Raw genomic sequence first — 12,448 nt, forward strand, 5'->3', positions numbered from 1 at the left:
TTCTATTTCTTCTAGCTTGGAAATAAACACATTTCAAACCCTCCAATTGATTGCATTTATGCTCCCTCCACTGTCCTTCCTCACCAATTCACTACACATTCACTAAACTTTTCCACCATCAAATCTATTCACTGCTCTATTATTCTGTTTCCCATACCCCTGTTAGACTAGTTTAAACCCTCCCCAACTAATCTAGCAAAACCTCTCTTCCAGAATATTCATTCTTTTTGTACAGATTTTACCTTCCCCAGAAGAGAACCCAATGATCTAGAAATCTGAATGCTTGTCCCCTGCATAATTCTTCAGCTGTGCATGCATATGCCATCTCATCTTATTCTTACCTCACCCCTTTTCCTAGTTACATTATTAATAGCAATATGTACCATGACTTCTGGCTACTCATTCTCCCTTTCAAGATACCATGGACCTGGTCAGAGATGTCCCTGACCCTGGCACCCAGGAGGCAACAAATCTTCTGTGTCTCTTTCATGTCTTGAGAATATCCAGCCTATCCCTCTAACTATTGAATCCCCTATCACTACTGCTCTCCTTTTCTCCCACCTTTCCTTCTCAGCCCCGTTCACTGCGGCTTTGCCCTGGTAGCATATTCTCACCTCCCCCACCCCTCCCAAAAGAAAACAGTATCAAAATTGGTATATTTATTATTGAGGGGAATGGCCCCAGAGGTACGCTACATGAACTGTCTGCTTGCCTTTCCCTCTCCTGACATTCACCTAGCTTCCTGCCTCCTACAACTTTGGTGTGACTTCCTCCTTGTAGCTACAGTCTATAAACTCTTCGTTCTCTCGTAAAACCTGTAGGTTATTGAGCTGCAGCTCCAGTTCCATGACATGGTCTGCAAGGAGCTGCTCTTCGTACAGATGCAGCTGTCAGGGAGATGGCAAGATACACTAATCCTGTAATAATGTCAACAACTCAGCCTCGGTGCTAATACAAGGTCAAAGAATAATTTAATAAACTCTCATGAGAGTTTTACCAAGTCTCCACCTCTTCTCTCCAAAGCCTCTTGAAGCTAAAGCCTCAATTACCCACTCAACTCTGGCCCATTCACATGATAACCACTCCGCTTTGGTAGACCCCTAGTTATGATGGGGTTCGGTTCTGCAAATCGCATCATAAGGTGGAATTATCGAAGTCAGGGTCTACCTGTACAGGTACAGTTCTGAGCCACTCCTGCTTGGAGGCTCCAGGCAGGAGTGGGAACGTCGACCTCCTGGCAGCAGCGGGAACGTTGGCCTCCCGAGATAGCACCTGGTAACTTGGGGCAACGAAGTCACTTCACAACCTACATTGTGATTTGGAACATGTGCAGATTGCCATCACTCTCCCTCTTCAGCGTTTCTCTCCAGCAATGTCAATCTGCGCATGCATTTCAAATCACCTTTTTTTTTAAAGTGACATTGGGTCCAATAAAGCACATTTCCTTGATTTAACCACAAGAGGAACACCGAAATGATGACATTTGTGGGGGGGGGGGTGGGGAGAGGGGGGGAAATGGTGGCAGTGGGAAGCGATCTGCATGCACTGATTGGATAGAAGCATTTCCTTCAAGGAAGGAAAAACAATCACGATGATACAGGTAAACCCTGACTTACCTTCATTCAAAACTAATTCTGATCAGCGTAACTTTAAAATATCGTAAGTCGGAACATCGTAACTCGAGATCAATCTGTATTTAGAGCAGCCTCTCACTCCAACTCACATTCGCTGGAAAAGACTGCTCAGCACTTTATTCACCTATTGAGTGGTGCAGATATTTACCAGGATGTTTCCGGATTAGAGAGCACATCCTGCGAAAGTTGAGTGAGCTAAAGCTTTTATCTTTGGAATGATGGTGAATAAGAGGCAACTATATATATATTTTTTTAAAAAGCAGCACTGCTGGAGCTGCTGTAACTTTCAGAAATTCTACAATTAAGTGTTAATCTCAGAGAGTTTGAAGGACTTTGGAGCAGGTATCTCAATGAAGCCTATAAAATTATGACAGGATTAAGCAGACTCTATACAGAAATAATAGCTGGAATGTCTGGAACCAAAGATCACAGTCTCACAATAAGAGGAATTTTATTTAGAACCAGGATCAGGAAAGATTTCTTCATTCAGGTGGTGTTATACTTGTGTAATTCTCTACCACAGAAACAGTGGAGGCCAAGCCGTTAAAAGTATTAAGCAAGGTGCAAAACATTTCTTAATGTTTCAGGAATATAAGGAAACTTAACATTTTGCCAAAGTTGTACTTTAGATAGTCTAATATAAGGTGTGCATTAATGCAGGAATCTTAAATGCATGGATGTGCAGAGGAATTTGGGCGTCCAGGTCCATAGCTCCTACACAAATAAATAGGATGGTAACAGAGGTGAATGAAATACCTACTGCCTTTTGGGCAATGAAGTCATGTTGCAGCTATATAAAATTATGTTTCTGGTGTGTTTGGAGTATTGTGTTCAATTTTAGTCACCCCTTCTGGAGAAAGGATGTATGGCTCTGGAAATGGCATAGAGGATATTTACCAGGATGCTACCTGGCTGATAAGGTATGGGGAAAGATTGGATAAACTAGTGTTGTTTTCTCTGGTGTGTTGGAAGCTGAGGAGCGACCTGATAAAAGTTTATAACATTGCAAGAGCCATAGATTGGGTAGAATTTTTTTTCTCAGTTTAAAAATCTCACATTCTAGAGGGAGACTGTTAAAGTAGGGTGGGGAAGGAGGGTAGAAATGCACAGAAAATGTGTTGAGCAAGTTTTATTTCACATGGACCGGCAGGTGCCTGGAACTGGCTGTGAAGGTCATGATAGTGGAAGCAGATACAATGGTAGTGTTACAATGGCTTCTAGGTAGACTCATGAACATGGAAGGAATAGAGGATTATATCACGTGCAAGCAGCAGATATTAGGTTTAATTCGGGGATCATGGGACAAAAGGCCTTTTCTGTGCTTTTCAATGTGCTATGTAAAGGCAGTGATTATTAATGAGGAAGGGATGAATTGCCTCTTTTTTTCCAGTTTCTATATGTTATCAGCAAACTTGAAAATATTATATTTAATCCTTTGGCCTGAGCAACAATCCTTAAGATATCCTCTTAGTCACAGTTTGCTAAGCTGTTTATTCCTACTGGCTTCAGTCTGCAACCTACTTCTCAGTCCATGTTAGTATGTTGCCCCAAATCTATATTTACCAACTTTCTGTGTGGGATCTCATCGAAAGGCTTCTGAAAATCCAAATACATTACATTTGTTGGTTTCTTCACTCAATGCAACCATGAACTCTGATTAAGCAAATATGGACTTTCAAAAATTCCAAATTGACAATGTTCTATTATTTTCTAAATGTACATATACGCCTTTTAAAAGGTTTTTGGATCTTTGGTGCTAGTAGTAGAAAATGAGCCATGCTTATTCTTGATTGACTTGAAAATTCTTGCAGGAATTTCATCCCTGCAATGTGCAAATTTGTCATCTTTAGCACATTTGAGGGGATTGAAGTTTTTAAAAGGGCAAAATGTCCAACATTTTATTATTACTATATTTTGTAGACCGTTCTGTTGTCACTGTACATTGTTAAAGTTCATTAAATAATCTATAATCATCAAATAAGCAATCTAGACTATCTCATTTTGAAATATTTCAACGTAGATCAAAAACTGTATTTCATGATGGAGCATTAATTGTTGCAAACGAGTTACTGTATATATCTGCATCCTCAGTTTTAGTATTTGAAATGATTTCCAAGAAAATCGTCAAACAGCATTTTATGTTTTATCATCTGGGAATTCACATTACAAGGTGCTAACGAAATCTATCAAATAAATTATTTTAAGCAAAAGCTAACTAAATTTTCATGTGTTTCCTGCTTTTAGAGTTTGGAATACAGAAACCTATCAGAATCCAGCTGAGAAAATGCTTCCACACCCTTCGTTTATCTATACTGCAAAGTATCATCCATTTGCCCAGTACCTCGTAGTTACAGGAGGCTATGATTGTATTGTACGTGTTTGGAATACAAATGTGACTGAAATCAATGGTCAGTTGCTCCAAGAACTCGATGGCCACAAAAGCTTCATTAACACACTTTGCTTTGATGCTGAAGGTTGGTTTAATAAAACATACATTTTATTTATTTTTTTAGCATCAGAATTAATTAACATAATCATACGCAGAAACCTCATTACCTTGAAAGCCGTTTTATTTTTAATGTTGTTTTTAAATAAAAGGATTAACCAATTAAGTTCCAACATGTATTGCAAACTCTTAAAGTAGATCATGGGTGATTCTTTCTGGATCTGAATCCCTGCACTCTGGCACACACCCGGGCTGAATATAGAGGGTGAAGTTTGCTGGACTGCTGCACGCTTGCATTCTCTGAAGAGATCTAACTGGTGACTGATTCTTGGCGGCTGGTATGCTCCAGAGACTCAGAAAGGATTTTGACATATGGCAGAGGTGAAGCAAAGCTTTGCTACTCTGAAGGATTTTGAGAGCTTTCTTTTAATGTATTTTCCATTTCTTTGGAAACTATTTACATTTATTCAATGTGTATAAAATTGCGTCCACAGCAAAATTGATTAGCAATACTCAAAAATAATAAAACCATTAAACTGAAGTAAAATAATTTAAAGAAAAAAAAACTGCCTCCTCCTTGGGGTCTGTGATCTGTATTGAAATCATTGGGGTTCCTAATATTGCACCAGGTCTGACCTGGTTAGTGTCGCATTGATTTTAGTCTCCGAGGAAATTCTAGCAAGATTATTCTCTGCTATTGAAGTTCCAACCACCTGCATTAGAGCAGTAAATATGCCCCTTTGTCTATGGAAAATTCCAGGTTATAAATGCCAATATCTGTTATAGTTTATGCCTGTAAGTGGGTAATGTGATTATTTTTTCTCTGTTGAACAAATACATCAGATGTTGACACCAGCATTGTTTCTCTGCAGTAGTCCTATTTTTCTTTGCGGGCATAGACCTAAGGCAGTGATGGCATCTAATCTGCAATGGGTACGACCAGCTTGTACTGCACTGCACAGGTTGGACTTGGAGCAGCATAGAGTGCTACAAACTTCTCAGTTCTCGGATGGAAAACCTGTTTCTGAACCTGTGTGTACAGCCACTCTATTTAAGTGTCGGCTGCGGTACTCAATATCCCTCCATGTCTAAAGTTTTGTCTTTTCCTCTCTGGTCCTTTACATCATCCAGGTGTTTCTCCTTTTCTGGTAGAGTTTACACTTCCCATCGCTCTGTGCACCTCACATTATCACTTGCATAACCTTCTACTCGTCTATTTTGCAGTTTACTGTAATTCCCCCATCACCACCATCAATTTTAAACCTAAATACGGCACAATTTTTAAATTCTAGATGAACATTTTTCCCCAAAAAGGAAACTGATAGTTCTTGTTTACTTGCCTAATATAATGGAACACTTGGGGGAGCTGTTCTTCTTTTTGAGAACTGAAAAATATGTTGGTTTTTAATTCTTGCTCCTGCGTCAGAACAACAATCTAGTGGTTCCATTGGTGAAGGCCTTTTAAATAGGATCTTGCTCTTATTCAAAATCCTGTTGTTCTTTTGGAAATTACTTGTCTCTCTTCATCAATTCTTGAAGGCATGGAACAGCAGAAACCAGCCTTAAATAATTTCTGTCAGTGGAAATAGAGATGTTTCAAAGTTGGATTTAAAGGTTGTTCACAAATAATTTCTGAAATTGCAACATTTTAAAATACTTAAAACCAAAAAATAATATGCTGCAGACCAATATCCCTGAAGTGCACCATTAAGACTGAGTGAAGAGCTGATTGTTCCTTGATTTATTCCAGCTTCTTTGTTGTCAACTAATTCTGTGACTATAACACTATTTTGAAAGGATTTGTTTGGATATCATTTAAAGTTTCTAAAATTTCCTGCAAATTCATGAAAGGATATATAAAACTTCCTTCTCTTCATAATGTCTTACGTTTTAATAAATTCATCCTATTTAATGTTCATAATACTTATTGCTTGATTTACTGGCAGTTAAATTAAAGTTTTGTTTCTTTATCTTGACTGACATAGTTGAATTAACGGTCTGAGACACTGTGTCATTGTGCCAATAAGGAAGAGGTATGAGTTCATCTTGTGGCTGAAGGAGGAATTGAAACCCAAGAAAACAATTCATCAAATCGGTGAAAGAAGAAAGATTTCATATTGCAGACCAGAGCAGAAAGGGGCAAACCAGCTAAAAAATGTTTTGGTTATTCTCTCTTCCTATTTGCCATGTCCCATAATGGTGGCACCAGCTGTCTAGAGTCATCCTTGCATGTTAGAACTAGGTAAATTTCTTTGGGATGTGGTTCCATTTGGGTCTAAATTCATGCAAGGCCAGTCCATACATCTGTCAAAAAGTTCATGATGTACATGAACTTAATCTAGCAACAATTTGAATTTGAAGTTTGCATCACTGTCAATTTTTTTTTCAGTGCAAAGTTTGCAATTTCTAATCTCTGTAATCTCTGACCACTCTCTGATCTTTGCATTCCCCAGTTTTGGCCTCTAATTCATATCCTTGATTTTTAATTATATTACATCAGCTGCTTAGGCCCCAAATGCCTGCAATTGTCTCCCTGACGGTAATTTTCCAAATGTCATTAGAGATGAGGATAGTGCCAGAGGATTGGCGTATTGCGCATGTGGTTCCGTTATTTAAAAAGGGTTCAAGGAGGAAGCCTGGCAATTATCGGCCTATAAGTTTGACTTCTTTGGTAGGTAAATTAATGGAGAAAGTTCTTAGGGATAGTACTTATAAATATCTGGATAGACAGGGTCTGATCAGGAGCACTCAACACAGATTTGTGAGCAGAAGGTCCTGTTTGTCCAATCTGATTGAATTTTTTGAAGAGGTGACTAGGAATGTGGATGAGGGTAGCGCGGTGGATGTTGTCTATATGGACTTCAGTAAGGCCTTCAATAAGGTACCACATGAAAGGTTAGTTAGGAAGGTGCAGTCTTTAGGTATAAATTTTGAGATAGTCAAATGGATTGAACATTGGCTGAAAGGGAGAGGCCAGAGAGTGGTAGTGGAAAATTGTCTGTCAGGTTGGAGGCCGGTGACCAGTGGTGTGCCTCAGGTATCTGTATTGGGCCCATTGTTGTTCGTTATATACATTAATGATCTAGATGATGGGGTGGTGAATTGGATTAGTAAATATGCAGACGATACTAAGGTAGGTGGAATAGTGGATAATGAAGAAGGTTTTCAAGGATTGCAGAGGGATTTGGGTTGCTTAGAAAAGTGGGCTGAAAAATGGCAGATGGAATTTAATGCTGATAAGTGTGAGGTGCTTCATTTTGGTAAGAAGAATCAGAACAGGACATACGTAGTAAATGGGAGAGCATTGATGAATACAGAAGAGCAGAAGGATTTAGGAGTAACGGTACATCGTTCCCTGAAGGTAGAAACTCATGTGAATAGGGTGGTGAAGAAGGCTTTTAGTATGCTGGCCTTTATCAATCATTGCATGGAATATAGGAGTTGGGAAGTGATGTTGAGATTGTATAAGGCGTTGGTGCAGCCTAATTTAGAGTTCTGTGTGCAGTTCTGGTCGCCTAATTATAGGAAGGATATAAACAGAGTGGAGAGAGTGCAGAGAAGATTTACCAGAATGTTACCTGGGTTTAAGCATCTAGAGTACAGGGAGAGATTGGGCAGATTAGGTCTTTATTCTTTGGAGCGTAGAAGGTTGAGAGGGGATTTGATAGAGGTATTTAAGATTATGAAAGGGATAGACAGAGTGGATGTGGATAGACTATTTCCGTTAAGAGTAGGAGAGATTGAAACAAGAGGACATGAGTTAAGAGTTAAGGGGCAGAGGTTTAGAGGTTACATGAGGGGGAACTTCTTTACTCAGAGAGTGTTAGTGGTGTGGAATGAGCTTCCGGGAGAAATAGTGGCGGCAGAGTCAATTTTATTATTTAAGAAAAAGCTGGACAGGTATATGGATGAGAGGAAGGTGGAGGGTTATGGTCATTGTGCAGATAGGTGGGACTAGAGAGGAGTGTTTGGTTCCGTGCGGACTAGAAGGGCCTAATGGCCTGTTTCCGTGCTGTAATTGTTATGTTATACAGGCAAAATTGTCTTTTATAACTACTGTGAGAATTTCTGTCTAATTTGATTTGAAGCTGCAAGACAGACTAGCGTTTCATTTTAGTTTAATGTTATGCTTGTTATGAATTTGATATCAAAAATATTAAATGCATAGAATAACATATTTGTAAAAACAATTACAGTACAACTCCGATTATTCAAAATGGTCGGGACTGGGCCTAAGTCGGATAAATGGCTTTTTTTGGAGAACTGGTCATTTATTTAAAAAACTGCCTAGTAGCAATAGCAAATCACTTGTATCAATGTCTAAACAACAACAGGGAAAGGCTTTTTAAGCATTAAAATAATGTTTCTTTCCCAAAAAAAGTAAACTGGCTGCTGCCGATCCCCTGCAGGTCCCAACCGCCGCCACTGATCCCTGGGGAGGATTTCCAGTCTGATGGCGAGTTGGCAGGCTTCTGACTCCCCGGACACTGGAGCTCCTTTCACCTGAGTCCTGACTCCGAATTCTCCCCTGGGTTTACCAGAGTGTGCATGTGTGGTAGGCCGAGTGGAAGATTCTGAGTCAGCGTTGGGGAACTCAAGTGTGTTGAAGAGGGTGAGAAGGAAGGGAAGAGAATGGCACTGAGCCTGAGGTTCCGCTCCTGCCCAGGAGGCCGGTCTCCTTGAGGATGCTGAGACAAGGGATTCTTTTGACCGCATGTGGCTGGGAAACAGTGGCACACAGTTTGAGAGGGAGAGTCAGAGAGAAAAGTCAATAGGAAAAGCTAAAGAAGAAATATAAAGAGAGACAGGAGGAAGTTATCTGAAATGAGGACAATGAAGAAATTTAATTTTCAGATAAATGAGGATTTCAGAGAAGTTGTACTGTTTGTATATTTACAATTACTAGAATGTATAACAATAATTTTGTCAGAAAATTATGCATGGAATTTCAAATGTTATTACTAAGTTTTCTGTGCCTCTGAATGACAACACACTTGGTATCAGATATGATCTGTGGTGTTCATTATTATGCAATGCACATCTTGATACACATCCATGAAAATTGTATGCATGTATGGCCCGCAATTGGGATGAAGGCTCCTATTTAAGGAAGCCTTCAGTGTAAATGTGATGACTTAACAAAGTCTCTGTTGGAAATTCACCAGTCAAAACCTGTCATGGCAAAATTCCTGAAGCTAAAAACTGCACGTTACAAATTCTTTTTTAACCCATCCACCCATTGTTGCACATAATTGTATAGATGCTAATCTCCATAATACTAACTCCCCTCCTTCTCACCCACCCCAAATCACCATTGCCATCAGCCCTTGCCTGTGTAGGCTTTTCTTCATTATCATACTACTTCCTTTGATTTGCAAGGTCCTCTCCCTCGCCCCACCACAGTGACCCTTACTAATTTTCAAGGCCTGTTCTAAGTCTGGAGCAGCAGCCCTTTGTGTAAAATGAATTTTGGACCTCCACGTTTAATGCTTCATTCTCTGTGAAGGAATTTCTTGGTAGAAATGACAATTTTTGCTGTATAGTTTAGAAAAAGTTGAGCTAATTTTTTTTTTTGTTTATTTTTTAAAATTTATGTACAATGCAATAGAAACTGATTCTGGCCATTGAAACTCCTGCCACCCAATTAACCTGCCAATTCTGTACATTTTTGGAGAGTAGGAAGAAACTGGACCACCTGGGAAAAACCTGCACTTCACGGGAAGAATGTCCAAGCACCTTACAGTCAGTGCCAGATTTGGACCCAGATCACTGGGTTTTGTACTAACGACTACACTAACCATGCTGCCCATTCTAAAATGTAATTTAATTCAGAAAAATAGTTTGGAATTAGTAGGCTAATGACGAGTGTGCTGATTTTTGCATTTTATGAGAATTCAGATGTTTATATATTCCTTTTAAAATATCTCTAAGTTGCACGTGCAAATTGAAGAAACATTTTTTTTAAAAAGGGGATGTTGACAAAACCTACAACTTCAAGAAATTTAGAATGAGAAGATGTAAATGATACCAGAAATACTGAACCAGAGCATGAAAATTACAACAGAGTATTAAACCAAGAACCAAGCTAAACCAATTATTTTACTTTGGCTTACTAGGAAGGAGAATGGTGGGGTAATTGAACACGTGGAAACGCAGGTGAAGACATGAAATAAATAACACCCTGTTCAATTTCAATGATCTGCAGGTGGCTGAGGAGCAAAAATGATATTGTGGCAAGGGTCTGAGTCGATAGTGGTCTCGATGTTCGGTTGTTTGTTCTCTTATAGTAATCATAATGTGGATGAGTGTGGTTATTGATGGTGAAATTCAAATCATTTTTTATTTCTGAATATATAGATGTCAAGTCTGGTGAGTTATCCTGATATTGATATACCATCAGTTTTTAAAATTGCATGTAATCCAAAATTTGAATAAAGTGCATCTAAATTTTGTATCATCTGACATTTAAAAAAATAATTTCTTAGCTTTTGCACAGATATATGACTTTTATTTTGTTGTTGCATAGGGCTACGCATGTTTTCGGGGGACAGTTCAGGACTGATCATTGTTTGGAGTACATTTGTAAATGAAGGTTTGCATGAAAATCCAGTTCAGCGGTGGAATATTGACAAGGTAAATAGCAAGGAATTCAGAAGTTAGTACGTTGGAGGAGTAGGCTTTCGGCCATTCTTTGCTGCATCATTTATTGGCATCTTAGTTGATCATTTATTTCAGAACTTTCCTGCACTAATCCCATTTCTTTTGAATCCTCATTTTTCAAAAGCCATTGAAGTCTGCCTTGAGTAATTTGTGCATTTAAATCTCTAAATGCTTCTTGGGTGGAAAATTTCCACAGGTCCCTCTTGAATAACTCCCAATCCTGAATCATTGACTTTGTTTTGAGACTGGTATCTCTTGGTTATAGACACTCCAGTCTAAAGAAACATCAACTCTGCAATATACTCTGAAACATTTACATTTCATTGAGATCGCCTCTCTCATGATCCTAAACTCCAAGTACAATTGAACTATTTCAGGAAATCATCTGACAAATGTTTATTTCACTTCCTACACTCTTCCAATAATATCCTTCCTCAGTGGTTAAACCAATAAACAGCAATCTAGGTATGGTCTGGTCAGGGTACCATGTAATTGGAGCAAAGGCAGTTCATACCTTGATGAGTTAAAATTCCAGTATAATCAAGGCATCAGTTATTTGCTGCACAAGGTCAATGGCTAAATGCAGGTAACTGCTGAGTACCTTGTGATCTCACCATTAAAAATGTGTGGAAAAAGTGTAATTCCTTTTACTTGACTGCTAACTGTGCAACTAGCTTAATTGAGAAATTGTCTCTCACAGCAATTTCAAATAAAATGCCTCCAGAGTAACAACTTGATTAAAAATAGCTTCCTTCTAAGGAAGTATCAGATAGTTCAGAAATCAAGATATAATCAGCAATTATGGTTATACTTTGTTATTTACATACCTAAACTTGCTTTGAATTAATTGACTGTTTTGTTAAATTCTTTGTATCTCTGAATAATTTTAATTTCCTTTATAGTACTTTTTTTTGTTTGTAGTGTCACTTTTATTCCCCAGTGGCATTTGCAGAGAATTGTTAACATGTTTACAGATGTTTCCATTTCCTTTTCAGTCCTCCTGCATTTTGTTTTTAAATTTTGCTTTCTCTGAAACCATTTGTTCTTGCTACACCTTGGACCTTCAACTCTGGAATTTCCCCACCTACCTGAGCTGCATCTCATGTTTTCTCCAGTTTTCAGCTGTCCATCCTAATTTTCTGAAACAATTGATTTATACGTCATTTCTTCTTTGGAAATCATTGGGTCATTTCAACTGTAATTGCTTTCAGAAACTTTATTTGCAGTGTTGAAAGTTATGCAATATACAGTGTTGTCATTCAGGAGTGGTAATTGTAAAGGTTGATGATTTGATACCGTATTGAAAATTTTATGTTCAACCTTCTTTGCAGAACATATTACAAAATGACCTAAAAGGTATACCTATAAATTACATGGAAGTTCATCCAAATGGCAGACGCTTGTTAATCCATGCCAGGGACAGCACTCTGAGAGTGATGGATCTGAGAGTGTAAGTTAATTTGCTGAAAAGTGTATCACTGTACCAACTTAAAACACATATACACACCTATTAACCTTTTACAGCAGTTAGTGGTAAGGAGAGTAACTATCCCATCTTGTAACGGTGGCTGCTTGTTAGCACTTAAGCAGAGGTTAATCACTGTTTATACAGAACTTATACCTCTCCTGAATCATAAGGAGTAAGCTTTAAACTATATAGATGGTGATCCATAACATTATTACACAAACCAGTACTTCAGTTTTGCAT

General features: G+C 38.5%; 1 protein-coding gene across 10 annotated transcripts in view; it reads left to right on the plus strand.

The window, feature by feature from the left end:
* ahi1 (Abelson helper integration site 1) overlaps positions 1 to 12,448 on the plus strand; it is a 343,535-nt gene that overhangs the window by 125,294 nt on the left and 205,793 nt on the right. For all 10 annotated transcript variants that reach the window (XR_011340684.1, XM_069887253.1, XM_069887251.1 and 7 more), the window contains 3 exons: positions 3,879 to 4,108; positions 10,607 to 10,713; positions 12,072 to 12,190. Coding sequence is in view for 9 of the 10 variants with exons in the window: in XM_069887253.1 (XP_069743354.1) it covers positions 3,879 to 4,108; positions 10,607 to 10,713; positions 12,072 to 12,190 (456 nt within the window). In the remaining variant the exon portion in view is untranslated. The remainder of the gene's footprint in view (positions 1 to 3,878; positions 4,109 to 10,606; positions 10,714 to 12,071; positions 12,191 to 12,448) is intronic.

This window comes from Narcine bancroftii, chromosome 6 (assembly GCF_036971445.1).
Source record: "Narcine bancroftii isolate sNarBan1 chromosome 6, sNarBan1.hap1, whole genome shotgun sequence".
Classification (NCBI taxonomy): domain Eukaryota; kingdom Metazoa; phylum Chordata; class Chondrichthyes; order Torpediniformes; family Narcinidae; genus Narcine; species Narcine bancroftii.